This window comes from Solanum stenotomum, chromosome 9 (genome assembly GCF_019186545.1).
Source record: "Solanum stenotomum isolate F172 chromosome 9, ASM1918654v1, whole genome shotgun sequence".
Classification (NCBI taxonomy): domain Eukaryota; kingdom Viridiplantae; phylum Streptophyta; class Magnoliopsida; order Solanales; family Solanaceae; genus Solanum; species Solanum stenotomum.
The window spans coordinates 53,463,641-53,483,288 of NC_064290.1; the positions used below are offsets into that span (position 1 = coordinate 53,463,641).

General features: G+C 34.4%; 1 protein-coding gene across 3 annotated transcripts; it reads left to right on the top strand.

Annotated features, from left to right (window-relative positions):
• Nucleotides 1-10,747: 10,747 nt before the first annotated feature.
• Nucleotides 10,748-18,470, top strand: LOC125875889 (V-type proton ATPase subunit H-like). 3 transcript variants are annotated; one of them, XM_049556948.1, is made up of 12 exons: nucleotides 10,748-10,917; nucleotides 12,733-12,845; nucleotides 13,430-13,555; nucleotides 14,213-14,315; nucleotides 14,387-14,459; nucleotides 15,269-15,334; nucleotides 15,443-15,560; nucleotides 16,014-16,175; nucleotides 16,362-16,487; nucleotides 16,630-16,755; nucleotides 16,969-17,148; nucleotides 17,909-18,470. In XM_049556948.1, exons 2-12 carry the CDS (start codon nucleotides 12,810-12,812, stop codon nucleotides 18,155-18,157), a joined length of 1,365 nt encoding a protein of 454 aa, XP_049412905.1. In that variant the 5' UTR covers nucleotides 10,748-10,917; nucleotides 12,733-12,809; the 3' UTR covers nucleotides 18,158-18,470. The 3 variants fall into 3 exon arrangements, with proteins under 3 accessions (XP_049412905.1, XP_049412907.1, XP_049412906.1); XM_049556950.1 differs by lacking the exon at nucleotides 10,748-10,917 and adding an exon at nucleotides 10,942-11,043; XM_049556949.1 differs by lacking the exon at nucleotides 10,748-10,917 and adding an exon at nucleotides 12,228-12,289.
• The last annotated feature ends 1,178 nt before the right edge of the window (nucleotides 18,471-19,648 follow it).

A 19,648-nucleotide genomic window follows, 5' to 3' on the forward strand; every position in this document is an offset into this window, starting at 1 on the left:
AAGAAATTACCGTCGATTTTCAAGGCCTCCCATGTTAATAAGACATATTTTTATTTTTAAATTATTTTTTGATTCATTTATTTTTATACATATTTATTTATAACTAACACTTTTACTAAGTGTCTTTACAGGTACCCGGAGGTGCTTCCTATTGAAGTTATTCGAATTAAGTTCGAATTATACTCTTATTTATATTGTATATTATTGACGATAAGCAAATTTAGGCCGATTCTTATATTATTGTTTTATCATATTACTTGTGTATATTGAATGTTTACTATATTTATACATTATTTTATTCTCATCCTCAATTTGAAAAAAAAAATGAATTCAATCGGGACCCACATTTGTGGATTTCGAAGGATGCCTAACCCCTTCCCTTCGAAATAACTTGAACCTCTTACCTAGAATATCTTGGTTTCGTAGATCACTTAATGATATGGTTTCCTAGTTTTTTCCTAAAACTAGGTGGCGACTCCTTTAAAATTCTTATTTTCTTTAAATTCTTTTAAAATTGAATCAATTCTTTATTTTTGAGTCATCGCGACGTTTCTCCTTATTTGGATAGAGTAGGGATGTAAACAGAATGGCGACTCCGCTGGGGATATAGATGTTTTAACCATTATGAGTTCACCTTTTCAAACTGAGTAGACTTTTCTTTTATTATGTTATATCTTGTCATGTATATTTTGTTGATTATTTGTATATTGTACTTGTTATTTTTCATTATTTGTTTAATTGTATATATATATTGGCATTGCAGCATGACATATTTCCGTCATTTGACATTTTTATTTCTTACTTAAAGGACGATTATGCGGGCCGCAGTCGTTCGTTAACCAAAATGTTCTCGGGGCACCCTGACGAATGTAGTTGGCTACTGGATAGTCAACGGTCGTTAACTGTCCCAGCCCAAGTAGTTCGCTTGGGTCACCGATCCACTTCAAATAAAGTCTATCCTTAGTCAATTAGAGTAAAGCGAAACCAAAATCCTGATTTAGCGCATTGACCTAAGATGACCCAACACCTCAGACGTGTTGGGCCCATTAGAAAGACTACTTTGAGTCCAAAATGGCCTTCGGCCTAAATGGACGATCATAATTGTGTGTTTAAATTGAAGGATGTATACGTCGTTTGACAAAACCATTGTCCATCGGGGATAAATGTTTATTTTAATAGTTTTATCTAGTTAAAAAAAAAAACTTTACAAGCTATCATTACATTCAAAAAGTGTTGACATTTAAAGATAACAAAAAGTTCATGAAGGAAGGACCTTCCATGAAGGCTTAGTTTAGGATGGTACCCCTGCGTGAGACTAATTATTTATATATATATATATATATATATATATATATATATATATTCTTCATTCTTCTTATTTTGTAATCATATTTGATTTGTTCATAAAATTTGTACCAAGTGTTTTGGGGGTCAATAGAGCTTTTCAAACGACGTATACATCCCTCAAATTGATAAGCATACCCTTGGCATAAAAGGGTCACATATTTGTATAAGATGCGGAACAATTGTTTGTACGCTATGTGATATAATTGAGTTTGTTTTTAATTTAAACAGTGTTTATGTGTTTAATTCATTCTTTGTGTGATATTTGACATTATCCATTATGAATACGAACTAACTCTTTTACCTTTTGAGTTTTTTTTTTTTTTCTTCTGCGAGAGGTTGATTTATGTTAGACTTCACAAGTCATTATTCATCCAAAAGTTGCAAGGGACAAGAGTACTCACGAAGTTTAAATCTTTGTATTTCACAAGATATTAATATCAAGTCAAAACATAAATCAGGGGAGTATTTGACGATGAAGTCGCACTCATTTATTTTTTATTATTTTGCACGCTGCTCCTGCTCTCACACATTTCTCATATTTTTGCAGGAAAATCATCTCTGACGACAGTCGGGGATGGTCATAACAGTTTGTGATTCTCGTAAATAATTGGGAGAAGACACAGTGCCAAAAGACATTCAAAAAAGAATATACAACAACAAGTGGTTACTGTGAGAAAAAATGGAGATTACATTCAATAGGTAGTACAAAGGTAGACAATTAAAGATGATACAAGGAATCGCTCCGATTTTGTCTAAATTTTAAAACTGTTTTATGCCATATCTGAACGAACTACGCGAACCTGATTCTCATTTCGGTGAGATACGTGGGCAACCCTCTTGGGTTCGGTATTCATTCTTTTAAATTTTTTTTTTTTTTACAAATCAAATAGTTTGTGCATAGTTGCAAAAACACATATGCATGAACTACGCAAACCTGATTCTCATCTCGGTGAGATACGTAGGCAATCCTTCTTGGGTTCGGTATTCATCCTTTTAAATATTCAAAAAAAATATATATATTCAAATAGTTTGTGCATATTTTCAAAAACATATTTGCATGAACTACGCACACTTGATTCTTATCTCGATGAGATACGTAGGCAACCCTTCTGGGGTTCGGTGTTCATTCTTTTAAATTCAAAAACAAAAAATTCAAATAGTTTGTGCATATTTTCAAAGAAATATCTGCATGAACTACGCACACCTGATTCTCATCTTGATGAGATACGTAGGCAACCCTACTTGGGTTCGGTATTTATTCATCCTTTCCAAAAAAAAAAAAATAAAAAAATTGTTCATATTAAAAGAGTCATGTCTTCAGCTCAAATGAGACCAATGCAGTTAGGAGCATGTAAAAGTATGTGACATAATGGAGAGGACTAATTTTGTGGTAAACCATAGATTCGTTTGGTACCTCTCATTATACTTTTGTGATGCTTGAAAATTCTTTTGCATGCATTCAAGATAAGAATAAAACCAACCTCATGGTTTCATGCGCATTGTGTGGTGAGCTTTTAGATCAAAATTCAATTGCATCGCACTGTTGATCTAGAACTTAGCTTGAATGTTTATCGAGGCGAAATCCTGAGTTATGTTTGGTTTGGAAAAGGATTGTAGGCTTTCTTTGACCCGATTGTGCCTTTCAAAACCTACCAAATGACATCGATCCTTAGTTTTCCCCACTTTGAGCCTGAAACATTTTATTTGGATAACCACATCTTAGCCATTACCCTTTGAGTGCTTACATGCACTGTCCCTCTTTTGGCCAAACCTTCTTGAGTGTACCAAGAGTGTGCAAATTATAAAAGAAGATCCATGTTTGAAGTGGTCAAAGACAAAAGATACAAAGTTTCCCAAAGTCAAGGAAGCAAAAAAACGACTTCTAAGAAAAGAAAAAGAGAAAAAAAAGGGGAGAGGTTGAAAGAAATAAAAAAAGACAAAAACACCCCTACAAGGTCAACGAAAGACGAGAGGAGAAAGAAAAAAAAATTCAACAAAAAAAAAAAGAAAACTTCAAAACAAAGGGGTGAAAAAAGAAAAACTCCAACAAATAAGAATTCAAAAGAAGTCGAAAAAAGAAAAAGAAAAAAGGGGGACAATAAAGAGGATCAAACGCCAAAGGTGCATCAATCATCAAAAACACAGGTTCACTGTGACGCTCAAGAGGGAATTAAGTCACTCTTATCCAAATATATATCCTACCCATTCCTAAGCCTATATTACAAGCAAATGACAAGCCCTACATGATCTCATTTCAAATGTTCTCACATTAGTGGAGATTTACATAAGGGTCAAGCGTATGGTATCACAGTTGCATGCATTGAATATTCTTGTGAGTGTGAGTGCACTTTAAAAAAAAAATATCCTCAAATAATATGTTTCAAATATGAGTGAAATATGATTTTTCCTGTTGTGAGGGCAATTGAGTCATGAGGATGGTACAATTCAAAACTTTTGATTGAAGCAAGATGAATAAACTTTATTGATACTTAAGTATGTTTGAGGTACCACTTGAAGCTGTAGGAATTACTTTGAATTCAATCTTAGTTAGAAAAGAAAAAAAAATAAATTTACATGCGATCCTAACTCACTGGTACCAATTGTAGTCAAGACTCGACTATCTTTTCACATTCTTTATCAAAAAAAAAAAAAAAAGGTGAGCAAGCACCCATTCTTTAATATTTTCCAAAGTATTTTTTTTTTTAAGATTCTTTCCATTATATATGAAAAGAAAAAAGTACTTGCTTTTTCTTTTGGGTTATCTGTTGTAAAACGTGACATCAGGCTAACCCCTTAAGTGTGAGACGCCTATTTTACTTCATTGAGTTGTCCGTCCCAAAATGTAACATGTCTTTTGTCTCTAGGCTTTGAATATCACAAGGAATATCATTTTCCTATTTCATCATGTTCATATTGTACATTTTCTACTGATAATCTTGTCTTAGATTCTTTGCAGAATTCACCATCTACAGGATTGGAACTACATTTGACCTGATTCCTGGCTCAACAGGATTATGTAGGCACCACGATGGCTTGGTCATATACTCAGTGTGATTTTCTTTTCTCCTTATAATAAAACTGGGACAGAATTTTTGAGATATTCAAAAATTCACAATAAAGATGCTATCTTCTGCACGTCAAGATTGGAGACCATATTGAGATTTGCCAAAAGTTCTAACTGGGACAGAATTTTTGAGGAAGACCTAAAAAATTCCAACAAGTACTTTCAGAAGCTTGATAGTCAACTTCAAATGATCCATCATTGCTTGAAGTTCAAAGTCAACTTGCAAATCTCCAGCATTGTCATGGCGAGCCATCAGTTCTTCATACAAATACCCAATAAGACATGAGTCACAATAAACACAAAATAGTCAAGAGTAAATGTTGATTGCTCACATGTGTCAAAGTGAGGCATGTTGTACACACTCTCTTTTAAAGAATCTTTTTTCAAGGTTTCTTGACTAAGTCGCTAGCTAAGGCGATATTGTGTCTACTAATTGTTCATTTTCAAGTACAGGTACAGGTACAGGTGAAACCATTAAGGCGATGACACTTTCAAGACAATCATCGAGTCATCCACCTCGTTACAGTTGAACAATCTTCGAGTTATCCACCTCGTTACAGTGGAAAATCATTGGGTCATCCATCATTTGCATTTTTCATTTGCCGAGAAGGCTATTGCATTTTCATTTGCCAAGAGGGCCATTGCATATTTCATTTGCCGAGAGGGCCATTGCATTTTCATTCGCCAAGAAGGCCATTGCATTTTTCATTTGCCGAGAGGGCCATTGCATTTTCATTTGCCAAGAGGGCCATTGCATTTCATTTGTCGAGAAGGCCATTGCATTTTTTATTTGCCGAGAGGGCCATTGCATTTCATTTGCCGAGAGGGCCATTGCATTTTTCATTTGCCGAGAGGGCCATTGCATTTTTCGTTTGCCGAGAGGGCCATTGTATTTTCATTTGCCGAGAGGGCCATTGCATTTCATTTGCCGAGAAGGCCATTGCATTTTTCATTTGCCGAGAGAGCCATTGCATTTTTCATTTGCCAAGAGGGCCATTGCATTTTCATTTGCCGAGAGGGCCATTGCATTTTTCATTTGCCAAGAGGGCCATTGTATTTTCATTTGCCAAGAGGGCCATTGCATTTTCATTCGCCGAGAAGGCCATTGCATTTAAGTCGCATCTATTCGGAGGTGAAGGATGCGCATCATATCTATTCAACGTTCAAGTCGAAGAAAACTTGCGTTGAAGGATATTTGCATTTAAGTCGCATCTATTCGGAGGTGAATGATGTGCACCCTATTTTTTCAATGTTCAAGTCAGTGAAAACTTGCGTTGAAGGATATTTGCATTTAAGTCACATCTATTCGGAGGTGAAGGATGTGCACCCTATCTTTTCAACGTTCAAGTCAGTGAAACTTGCGTTGAAAGATATTTGCATTTAAGTCGCATCTATTTGGAGGTAAATGATGTGCACCCAATCTATTCCACGTTCGAGTCGGAAGAGACTTGCGTTGAAAGAATTTTCATTCGTCCTATCGATGGACACACATTCAAAATCCTACCGATGGACATACATTCAAAATCCTACCGATGGATCATCTTTTTTCATTTGTCCTAACGATAGACATACATTTAAAATCCCACCGATGGATCATTTTTTTTCATTCGTTCTAGCGATGGACATACATTCAAAATTCTATCGATGGATCATCTTTTTCATTCGTCCTACAATGGACATACATTCAAAATCCTACCGATGGATTATCTTTTTTCATTCGTCCTAACGATGGACATACATTCAAAATCCCATCGATGGATCATTTTTTTTCATTCGTTCTACCAATGGACATACATTCAAAATCCTACCGATGGATCATTTTTTTCATTCGTCCTACCGATGGACACACATTCAAAATCCTACCAATGGATCATCTTTTACATTCGTCCTACCGATGGACATACATTCAAAATTCTACCGATAGATCATCTTTTTTCATTCGTCCTACCAATGGACATACATTCAAAATCCTACCGATGGATCAGCTTTTTTCATTCGTCCTACCAATGGACATATATTTAAAATTCTGCCGATGGATCATCATTTTCATTCGTCCTATCGATGGACATACATTCATATCCTACCGATGGATCATTTCATTCGTCCTACCGATGGACATACATTCACATCCTGCCGATAGATCATTTTTATTCGTCCTACCATTGGACATGTATTAATATCCTATCGATGGATCATCTTCATTTGTCCTACTTATGGACATGTATTTATATCATACCGATAGACCATTTTTATTCGTCGTTATTCGTCGTATCGTAAGAGTTTACACTTTTTTCTTTCATTCTGTCTCTACTAATGAGTTTTATCTTTGTTTTTTCGAGAACATCCAAGATGATGCATTCTCAATTGAGCCACATGTTCGGACTACTTCAACAAGGATGCAATACATTGTGGAACCTTTTGGAAACAAGTTGAGTATCGACTCCCACCGCATTCCAGCCACACTTTTATATAAAGGTCATGTGTTCGGCCAAAATCGGGTTTGTCAATTTTCGTTGTCCATGATCTCTTTTCATTAATCATATCCAACGAAAGGGACATCTGTTGACACCCAATTTTGGCCTAATATTTTCAAAATTCGTAACTTTTAAGATTTTTTATAATTTTAAATAAGTTTATTGATAACTATCCTTATTTATCAAAATTTAAGATTTTTTATCAATTAATTTTAAAATTGCATTTTTAACATATCATTAGTTACGTTCATTATATATATTTTTTTTATTTTTTATTTTATTTTTTTATATATATATTCATTTTATTTGTTACATTCGTTAATATTCATTTTGATATTTTGCACAACCTAAAAATTTATTCAAATACAGATAATATTTTATACACAGTTATTTTATTGATCGATAATTTTGATCCACGATTTTAAAATAATGATATTATAGTTTCCAACTCTCTATATAAAGAATAGTTTGTCTATTAGGTCAAGGGAGGTGAATTATTATTTTTTAGAAGGGGGTAAGGATTTCCAAATAGAAAAAACCCTAAAAACTTTTCTCCCTTAGCCTCAACAACGACCCCCAAACGTACTACAACTAAACCCGCCTCCCTTTTCTCCATATTTCCGGTGAAACCTCACCAGATTCTTCTCCAAACAACCACCCACGAACCAGACCCCTTCCCCATCTCCCCCTATACGAGTTTTTGTTTGTTTTGTAGGTGTTAGATCTCCATTTTCCGGCCAAACTCCGACTAGCGAGCAACAACCAGACCCAGCAACCACCATTCAAAATCGCCGGCAAACAACAACCAAGCTAGCGAGCTCCGAGCTCCGAGCTCCAGATCCGGCGTGGATCCATCAACCGCAAAACTCCAAAGCTCTGTTTGTTTTCTTCCTATATTAAATGTCATTTTCTTTATTTTGTTTCTTCCCAGCAAGTATAACAGACATATTCTTTCATGCTTTGACTATTCATTTAAATTGTTGGTTTATTATTTGTTTGAAATTTCGTGCTTAATTTTTTTATTTGAAAAACATTCGTGTGAACTCCATTATAACTTGCTCTTTTTGACTATGTGTTGTTGCTTTTTTACTTAGTATTCTTTGTTTCTCCGTTATTTGTGTTCCAGTTTATTTTTGTTTTTAATTAATTATTTTATTTAATTTTAGCTTCTAATGGGAAGTTCATTTGATGAGTTATATTTTATTTATTTGTGTTGTTGCCATTTTATTGCTCTCAAGTGTTAGACTAGTTTTATTTTTGGTTTAATCTTTCAATAATGTTGTTATTCGTGTTTTGTTTTTTTGTCATTTTTGGTACTTTCCAGTGTTATATTATTTTATTTTATTTTCGTTCTCTATGGACTACAAATTTTAATGTTTGCTTTATTTTTTATTGTTGTTTTATCTTTGTTAGATGTTTTATTTTATTTTTTTGTTTAATGTCATAGCAATTCTTTTCAAAAAGAATTTTCCAGTGAATCACTTTTGTTCCCATTTGTTATTGTTAGTATGATTTTGTGTTAAAAATATAAATTTTGGCCAATGAGAAAATCTCTCCGTCGGTTTTGGAGGCCTCCACATTTTAAAAGACGGAAATTTAGTTTAAGTTTATATAAGTTTTATGTTAAAATTGGCCAATGAGAAAATCTCTCCGTCGATTTTAGAGGCCTTCCCATTTTAAAAGACGGAATTTTAGTTTAAGTTTATATATTTTACTTGTTAAAAATGGCCAATGAGAAAATCTCTCCGTCGATTTTGGAGGCCTCCACATTGTAAAAGACGGAAATTTAGTTAAGTTCATATTTCTTTGTTTGATAAAATTGGCCAACGAAAAAATCTCTCCATCGGTTTTGGAGGCCTCCACATGTTAAAAGACGGAAATTTAGTTTAAGTTTATATAAGTTCTATGTTAAAAATGGCCGATAAAGAAATTACCGTCGATTTTCAAGGCCTCCCATGTTAATAAGACATATTTTTATTTTTAAATTATTTTTTGATTCATTTATTTTTATACATATTTATTTATAACTAACACTTTTACTAAGTGTCTTTACAGGTACCCGGAGGTGCTTCCTATTGAAGTTATTCGAATTAAGTTCGAATTATACTCTTATTTATATTGTATATTATTGACGATAAGCAAATTTAGGCCGATTCTTATATTATTGTTTTATCATATTACTTGTGTATATTGAATGTTTACTATATTTATACATTATTTTATTCTCATCCTCAATTTGAAAAAAAAAATGAATTCAATCGGGACCCACATTTGTGGATTTCGAAGGATGCCTAACCCCTTCCCTTCGAAATAACTTGAACCTCTTACCTAGAATATCTTGGTTTCGTAGATCACTTAATGATATGGTTTCCTAGTTTTTTCCTAAAACTAGGTGGCGACTCCTTTAAAATTCTTATTTTCTTTAAATTCTTTTAAAATTGAATCAATTCTTTATTTTTTGAGTCATCGCGACGTTTCTCCTTATTTGGATAGAGTAGGGATGTAAACAATTTCAGTTTTACTCTATACTGCATGCTCAGTACCTTTTAAGTACTGACACATACGTGCGCTACATCTTCTTGTGATGTTGGTTTAGGTTCTCAGCATCCAGATCACGCTTAGATCGATTCCTGATCTTTAGTTCAACAGTATCAGTGATGAGTCCTCATTCTTCGAGGACTAGTGACATGTTTATCTTTATCGCTTTTAGTCTTTAGTTTCAGTTTTGGTAGACCTAGTTGGGGCATGTCCCAACATTTCTAGTTAGTTTAAATGTTTATTTCAGACATAGATAGATTCATCTTAGTATTGAGTTAATATCTTCTTTGTATTAAACTCATCAATTTTCATTTATATCAGTTATAGTATACGGGTATTCCCCATCTTTTCATTTTTGTTTATGATTTAGCTTCCGCATCAGTTTATTATCTTTAGTATGCTCATGATCATGCCAACAAGGTTAGCTTGGGATCACTTGTGGTCCTAGGTCCTGTGTTCGTGTCTCGGGGGTAGCTCGGGGCGTGACTATATTCACCTATATCTTTGAGGTGCAATGATAAAAAAAGAACAAAAGAAGTTTTTCATGAAGGAAATAATGAAGACTCAATAATGATGGAATAACAATAGTTTTATTAAAGGAAAAAGGCGCAAATATGTCATTAAACTTTGAGAAACGACTCATTTATGTTATCCGTTAAAAGTTTGGCTCTATGCCATCTCCATCTGAGAAAAGGTTTATACGCGTCATTATTTGTTAACTGAAATGACATAAATAAGTTAAATTTTTAATGGATGGCATAGATAAAGAAAAAAAGTTGTGTACACCATATATGTTGTAGGTAGAGGAACTAGGAAATACACTATATTTGAACTATTTTGAAAAGTATATATTACTTCAAATATAGACTAACAACCCAAGTTTAACATACCATGTGGATAATTAAAGAGCTAATTGTCAAAAACACATATGAACAATCATGAGCTTTACACTCCAATTAAAAATGTTTTTTTTTCTACTTGAACTATCACAATCAATGTATTAAAACACATCTTAAAATCGATTGAACAATCAGTTCGTTACTCCTCTTTTTTATTTGAACTATCGACATCTATTTCAATAGGTGTGTTTTAAGACATAGATGATAATAGTTCTGATAAGAAAATAATAACTGATAACCATTGCAAGTAAAAAACAAAATTAACTATTGTGGGTAACTTAGAAAAAGTGAAGGTTTAAATATGATTTTGGTTATTATTTTATAATTAAATGAGATAAACTAGTTAATAATTCTAAAAATTTATGGAAAAAATAATAAAAATTTATCAATAATTAAAAAAAAGACACATGTGATATTGAAATTGCTTGATTTTGTCCCTTTGTAATTTTCCTTTTTCTATGGTCTTCCTCATCCATCGAGTTTGATCTCACCTTCGTGAACCCCCACCCCAAAATTTGTAGCCTACGTGCACCCTCTTATACTGGAAGATTACTTTTTGGGTTCTAATCACATTTGGTCACTTCCACGTGATACGGTATCTTTTAATCTCTCTCTTTTTTTTTTCTGTTAATTTTAGTGTAAATCTCATGTATATGGACAAAATAATTCCGGGTTTATCTTTTTAATCAACAATTGTGGTTGTGGATCTTGGATTTACTTGGTAGGAGGGATAAAGTTTGAATCTTGAAGTGTTTTTGGTAATGGTGTGATTGAAGTGATTTTGATAATTTGTGCTTTTTTTGGGTTTGGTAATGTATGTATGCTGGCCCCATTTGGCAGAATTTTGTGGGTTTTATGTTTGATTGACTATTGTGGTTTTGGAGCTTAGATTTTGGCTTGGATGGGGGGAATTGGGTATTGTTTATTTCTTTCTTTGGTGATTGAGTAAAGTTTGAATCTTGAAATGTTTTGATAATGGTGTGATTGAAGTGATTCAATCAGTGATAATTGTGTTTTTTTTGGGTTTGTTAATGTATGCTTGCTTGCCCAAATAGGCAGAATTTTCTTGGTTTTATGTTTGATTGACTATTATAGTTTTGGATCTTAGATTTTGGCTTGACTGGGGGAAATTGGGTATTGTTGATTTCTTTCATTAGTGATTGTTTATGGGAATAAAGTTTTGAGTATTGAAGTAGTGAACTTAATCAGCTTGAAAGTTGGTGGAGAATGTCATGGTTGAAGTGATTGTTATGCTTTTCTGGGTTTGTTTGGATCAGTGATGTTGACTTCTGATTATTCACTAAGTATTGGGATGAATGTTGAACCTGTAGCAATGAGATTTTGGGGTCAACCTTCTCTGTACCTGTGTACTATTGTGGATTCTGTCAAAGCTTTGAACTCAAATCTTTAGTTGTTCCTTAAATTGTGACGATCTCCAAGATTGAATCATGAAATTTATTCCCTGAACCTTTTTTTACCTGTGTACTGTCAACTGAGCAATGCCATATCTCTTTTAAGTTTTGTTGAATAAAGCACTGAATGGTGCATTTTATAACAAGATATATGCAGAAATTACCAGACCCCTTTAGGTATGTTGGGAGCTCAAAAAGTTTAATATTTCTTATACATTACTTACAATATCAGATTTTCTCTAAAAGAACATAATACTAGACCTAAACCTTTCAGTTTCTGAATTGTCCTCCAGGTGTTCTTAATCTTAAGTTCCTAAGTAGTTGATATCTCCTATATGGATCTTTTTCTTCCATCATGTTCTATCTGTTTTTTTTCTTATACCAACTTTGTATGATATAACCAATACTTGTATTAAATATCCTACCACATTAGGGAGACATCTTCCGCTCGATTGTTCCTTAAGTATTTGGTTGATGTACTTTGTCAGGTGTTAACTTGAAGTTTGACTAAAAACTGTAATGAAGCTGGTGCAAGCCAATTTCAAGTCTGAGGAGGTAGATTTGGTCATTATGTTGGTAATATGGACTCAATATAGAGTGATGGGTCTAACTCCCAAAATAAAATCAGTGATTGGGTCATCAAAAAGTTAAGGATTTGCAACGGTTAGAGACCAAACATTGGTCTTATCCACATACGAGACAAACGTAATAAAAGAAAAAGAAATAATATGGGTTCTTCTTTCTTTTATCACATAGGAACTGAATCCTTTCCTTCTCACAAGTGAAGTGAAACAAGATTGCCTGATGACATTAATTTGTTGATAGTAGGTTCAGAAAGTGTTTTGGTGTTCTCTTTTCAGCTTCATTTCTGTATCTGTTATCATATTCATTTTGATTTCTAGTAATAAGTTTATTTATCCCGTTTCTAGTTGGCATCTTTAAATGTGTGGAATCTATGACCTGTTGGGTTTTGAGATATTTCCGTGGAATCTATACAGGATAGAGGAAGAACAATCCGTATTCTGGCTATTTGGTAAGAAGAAAACAAATTTTGGATTTGAAGGGCATACTCACAATGACAACGGAGAACGCGGAGCTTACTACGGAGGAGGTAATGTCACATGTATAAGCACAATAAAGAAGCTACATTATACATAAGGACATGAAATAGCATACAGTTTTTGTAACTGATAACTAGCTTGGACTATAACTTTCAATCGCCATCATAGTAAACATGCAACACAGGATCTAGGCTCTTGGTCTTGGCAGTTAGTTGCTGTACCTTGTTTCCATTTACTTTTTGAGAAAGTTGAGTAGTATGTCTACATCAATAAACACTAAGTGGAAAGAATTCTATGCATTCAATGATGGATAATTATAAAGATACTTTTGGTTGCCAGTTTATTTTAATAGATTGGATAAGGCATCAATTTTGAGAAGGAGAAAGAATTTGTTGCTGTCAGGTTTTTTTTTTTTGTGGGCTGTCCCGGAAGAACAGTGGAACATCCTTTTTCTTTTATCTTTTCTCTAGTTTACCAACTACATCACCTATAAATAAGCATAAATGTGGCTTTATCTTTTGGTTTTGGGGAAATAGAGTGCGGGAAGAAAAAGAAACTGAAAGAATAGTAATGAATTGGGTCTTTTAGCACTGGTGATTGTGCAATAACATTGTGGATCCTTCTGTTTCCTTAGGTTTTGAGGAGGGATATCCCATGGGAGACATACATGACTACAAAGCTGATCACTGGAACAGGTTTGCAGCTGTTGAGGCGCTATGACAAGAAGGCAGAAAGTTACAAAGCCCAGTTGCTGGATGATGTAATGTTTCTAACACGAGTTGTCTTTAGCTATGACTTACATTTTGGTTTCGTACAAAGTCGATTTCTTGCGTCTTGTACTTCCACTACTTCTTTCTGGCTAATTCCTCTTGTATTTAGGCCGACTTATTCTAAATTGCAGTTCTTTCTTCAAAAGAAAAAGGAGAGTTCTTCTAAATTAGGTTAGAAATAGGTCCACTTGTGGTAGTATAAGTTTTGCATTTTGCATGCCAATGAATACATGGATTAGCTGTTATTTGGGAAGATAAAAATTGTCATCACTAGCCTCTCCTTTATTAGTCAAGTTTGGCATACACCTGAATCCCATGTATAGGTAGTCTAATTCTTTTGGACTTGTTATTGTCGTTGGTATCTTCATTTCAAGTTCATTTATTACCTTGAAATAGTCATCTATAATCAGTATCATCAAAATGTAGTGTGAGTGTTCTTTACACTATTGAGCTATTCCCAAGTTACAGGCTTTTTCATGGCGCTTATGTGGGAAATGGGGTTCTTGCAACTGCTGATTTCTAAGCATCCTGAATTCTTAGATTTCGTTTTTGGGTTCTTGGTCAAGCTCTCAAACTTTTGATTGTCTTATCATGGTCTTAGACTCTCAATTGGTGATACTATTATAAAATGGATACCACTATTACAGGATGGTCCAGGTTATGTCCGCGTCTTTGTTACCATTTTACGTGACATCTTCAAGGAAGAAACCGTGGAATATGTTTTGGCTTTGATTGATGAAATGCTTACAGGTAAGTAGAGAATTTGTTACTCTTAGAGTTCTTTTGGTAAGTGGACTGATGTAATGCTTATTTCTTGGCAGCAAACCCAAAGAGAGCAAGACTATTCCATGATGAGAGTCTTGCAGACGAAGATACCTATGAACCTTTCCTCAGGCAATATTCTTCCACCCATTTTTAACTTTTGTTCCGTTTTCTCTGAATGCTGCAAGGGTTGATGTCCTTTATTTACACTTGCCATGTAGATACTATTCTGCAAGGGTTGATGTCCTTTATTTACACTTGCCGTGTAGATACTATTTTCTTTCTCTTCCTTTGTAGCAAAGGATTGCAATTTGCATGCACCCCCTTCCCCTGCCTTCATCCTATATCAACATATCTTGCCATATTTATAGAAGATCACACCTGTTGTGTTCCTCATTTATATAATATATGTAGGTAGCAGTAGTTCAATTTTATGGTTCGTACCAAAAGTACATCTTACCCTCCTCATTTCTAACTTTTGGTACAAAGTTTTTGGATGCTAAACTTGTAGATGCTAGAATTAGAAGACTCATCAAACTAGGAATTTAATTACATTATATTTACTCTAATAATTTGGTATTCAGTTACTTTGGAACAAAATAATACGTACAGTGGCAAAGTCAAGACACCTTGACCTTCAGTTTGTTAGTACAGGCATACAGCTATTTTATTGCCCTTTACTGCTTGAAGAAAGCATTGAGTTTATTGGTCATAATGACCAGAAATTGTCAATAAGGTGATATTGAAATGATCAATAGAACCACCAAATACACATATATATAGGTTATCGAAAAGGGTGACGCTCATATTGTACATTGGAGTCGTATGTTCTCCTCTTTTTTTGTCTCTTCTAAACTGTTATTTTTATAAATCAGTGAAGATTATGTATTCTTATCTGTCCGTGACATTCAACTTTTCTAAAGATGAGTTCTGTTTTACAGATTGCTGTGGAAAGGTAATTGGTTCATACAAGAGAAGAGCTGTAAGATTCTATCTTTGACAGTGAGGTAATTAGGTTATGATCTCTCCTCCCATGTCAATGATATCAAAAGACCGAGAATGTTAGAATGACAAATGAACTAATAACTTTGCGGTCCTCTTAATGACAACTCCAGTGCTAGGTCAAAAGTTCAGAATGGTGCTGATGCAAATGGAGATGCCTCAAGTTCAAAGAAGAAAATCACTACCATTGACGATGTTCTGGCAGGCGTGGTGGAGTGGCTTTGTGCACAGGTTTGTCTATGCTCCTAGAGTTTCCACTTCTATATTTTTCTTCCATCCCACCCAAACCTGCAATTACTGGGCTTGCAAACATTTGAAAGGGGATTCCATATAGTTGTGGAAATATTTCATAGAAGGAAGGTTGTCCATTGTAGAATAAAAGAAACAGTGAAGCGAAAAGGGCTAGAATCATAAGATCATGAGGGTGCGATGTATTAGTTTAATCAGTAAGAGGCAGTGGAATGACGCCATTGACAGGGATCAGGAAGTTCTTGCTTCTCATCAAGATCTTTCTGAGCCTTACAACTGGGTTTATGACCTCTTTCTTCACTTTGAAGCTAAATAATTGAAGATAGTGGAAAGTTCAATGGCATGGGGGTTGGGGATTTATGGATTAATTTCACTTGTTGGGGTTATCATGTTTCAGTTAACTGCTGTCGTTCCTGATTTTGACGATCTGTGCAGCTGAAAAAGCCTACTCATCCTACCCGCAGCATTCCTAGCACAATCAACTGCCTATCAACTCTGTTGAAAGAGCCAGTTGTTCGATCTTCATTTGTTCGAGCTGATGGAGTGAAGTTGCTTGTTCCTTTAATTTCACCAGCATCCACCCAGCAGTCTATCCAGGTTTTCTTCACTCTATAATGCCATATATTGCATTACCTTTATAAATTATATACGTGTCGTGCTAGAAAATTGTGGTGGTTGAGACGGTTCTGTACTCATTCAACCTATCAACCACCTCCTGAAGCTAGATGACAAAGAATATATTTTTCTTTCTTCTTCCTGATTTTATTTTCTTCCTTCAAACAGCTTCTCTATGAGACATGCCTTTGTGTGTGGCTTTTGTCATACTATGAACCTGCAATAGAGTATTTAGCTACTTCAAGGGCCCTCCCTCGATTGATAGAAGTTGTTAAAGGTTCAACAAAAGAGAAGGTGAGCTACTTGTGCTGCTTTATGCATAATAACTATTTGTACTCCCTTTTAATTTTTTAAATTTGATGCTGCACTTTTTCTACCTTGGTTGTCCTTGGCTTGCTCATCTCTGTTCACGCCTGTGGTGTTTCTATAACTATAGGTTGTACGGGTTGTCATCTTGACTCTTCGGAATTTGCTTTCCAAAGGAACATTTAGTGCTCATATGGTAGACTTGGGAGTGCTGCAAATTGTTCAGAGTTTGAAAGCACAGGCTTGGAGTGATGAGGTGAAGAATCTTAGTCATGGTTTTAAATCTGATATTATACCTTAAATTTAGTCTTTTTCTCTCATTTGCTAACAGCGTAGAAAATGATTAGAAGAATAGTCACCATTAGAACTTCTTCTCGGTCCATCTTAGTATTTACTATGATGACTTAATCATGTTACTGTGTCTGCTGTAGAATGAAAAAGTATTTAACGTTATTTATCATCTCTGCAGGATCTTTTGGACGCTCTGAATCAACTAGAACAAGGATTGAAGGAAAACATCAAAAAGCTGAGTTCGTTTGACAAGTACAAGCAGGAAGTCCTTCTTGGCCATCTTGATTGGTCCCCAATGCACAAAGATCCTATATTCTGGCGGGAGAACATAAATAATTTTGAGGAGAATGATTTCCAGGTAATACTTGACTACTTGTAGATTGCAAAACCTTCCCAAGCTACATGTCTTTAAAAGGCTGTAAAGTACACACTGCATAACAGTGTAAACATGACTCCATCTTGGTGCCTACATTAACAGCAGAACCAGAGTTTTCTGGTGGGTTTCTTGATATCGTGCTGACCTTCAAACAAGTCTATCTGCTTATCAAATCAAAAAGCTGCTTTTTAATATTCATGTCTAAGTAGTAACTTCCATCATTAGAGGTAAACTGTCACCCATAGTAGCAGAGTGGATGAGGAGGTCACACCCTTAACTAATAAATAATTAATATAGAGGGCATTTTGGAAACATCCTCTCTACCTTCTTCCCATGGTAGGGGTAAGGTCTGCGTACACTACCCTCCCCAGATCCCACTTGTGGAATAACATTGGGTATGTTTTTGTTATTGTATATTTTGCCTTCTATATAATGTGTAGACCTTAAGCGTAACTATTGGCATTCAGCTGAAACTAATATCTCCGAGACGTAACACAGGTATACACATGAAAAGAAAATTCAACTTTCAACAAATAATATATTTTGAACCATAATTTTAAAAGCACAGTGAGTTCTATGCTAAGAGTCTGGAGGTTGAAATCATCAAGTTTAAATCTTGAATCCTCCGCTTCTATGATCTTCGTAGCATATTACTGTTCTTCTTCGGGGTGGATTTTCAAATCTGTGAAGCACAATTTTTTCTAATATTAAGACTGATATCTTGTGTTGTATGGTGTTGCAGATCTTGAGGGTGCTCATTACAATTTTGGACACATCAAGTGATGCAAGGACACTTGCTGTTGCTTGCTATGATCTATCACAGTTCATTCAGTGCCATTCTGCTGGGAGAATTATAGTGAATGACCTCAAAGCTAAGGAGCGCGTAATGAGACTGCTGAACCATGAGAATGCTGAGGTCACGAAAAATGCCTTGCTCTGTATCCAAAGGCTTTTCCTAGGTGCCAAGTATGCTAGCTTTTTGCAGGCTTAAGTCTTGTCGAATGGTTTCATTCCATTGTTCAGACGACAGGTACTAGACTCATCTCGTTATTTCGTTGGACACAAGGAGTTTGTGGTCGTGGTCTTGTTAATTTATTTGTTGTATTACTATTCGAGTATTGTATCTAAGGCGTCCTCTTGGTGAGATTTTCATTCCAAATAAGGTCTACGAGTTAATTTTAATTTCCTCTCCAATAAAAGGCAGTTTGTATTGACATGTTTATCGAACTGGGGAATTGTTTTGTGGTATATACTATCCGGAGATTGTTGTTCAAACAACTTATTAATACGATGATTTTGTATGATCAGTATGGTTTTATGTATCGAGGCGTATAGTCTAGTGATATCATCAAGAGTCTCCCACATTTATATTATGTGATAGACAGATGAGTTTGTAGTGCTTTTCTGGAATTTGTATCTCATGGTGGAAAAGGAAAAGAAAAATGGGAAGATGGAGAAGGAAAAAACTCATGAACTAATACACACGAATAGGTCAACAAAATTTGAGTCCAAATAGTCTATCATACATATTTCGAAAAACTCATGAACTAACACACACGAAAAGTCGAGATAATCTTAAATTTCTATTTTGTAAGCCATAAACTCCAAAAAAAAAAAAAACATGTCTGCCCTAATAGTTTTCTAGGGGAACACATTTTTTTATGGAGTTATTGGGTCTTGAAACATAAATTTAGGATTATCTCTGTTTTTCGTGTATTAATTTATGAATATTTTGGAATAAGTGTGACTGACTTTGTTTGAACTCAAATTTTATGGGTTCATCCGTGATAACCAAGTAATGATGGAAGTTAATGGGTCAGAAAAAAGGAATTCGAGATTATTTTGGTCTTTTCGTGTATATTATAGTTCATAAATTTTTCGAAATATAGTTGATAGACTTTGTTGAGTTAAAATGGTGTGGGTATATTTGTGATAACGTAGTAAATGATACTCCAATATTTTCCATAGGAAGACGTCACTTTTTGTTGAAGTTCATGCGTCATGAAATAAGAATTTAGAATTATCTCAATTTTTCGTGTGTTAATGTCTATGAATATTTCAAGAATATATGACCAGTTTTGTTCGAGCTTAAGTTTTATGGGTCCATTAGTTACAACCTAGTAAATGTTACTCATAGTTTCTCAAGGGCAGACATGCTTTTTTTTTTTTGGAGTTTATGGCTTACAAAATTGAAATTTAAGATTATCTCACACGAAACTTTTCGTGTGTGTTAGTTCATGAGTTTTTCGAAATATGTATGATAGACTATTTGAACTCAAATTTTGTTGACCTATTCGTGTGTTAATATTAGTTCATCCGTGAACCCATAAAATTTGAGTTCAAACAAAGTCAATCACACTTATTCCAAAATATTCATAAATTAATACACGAAAAATATAGATAATCCTAAATTTATGTTTCAAGACCCAATAACTCCATAAATAAATGTGTTCCCCTAGAAAACTATTAGTATCTTTTACTA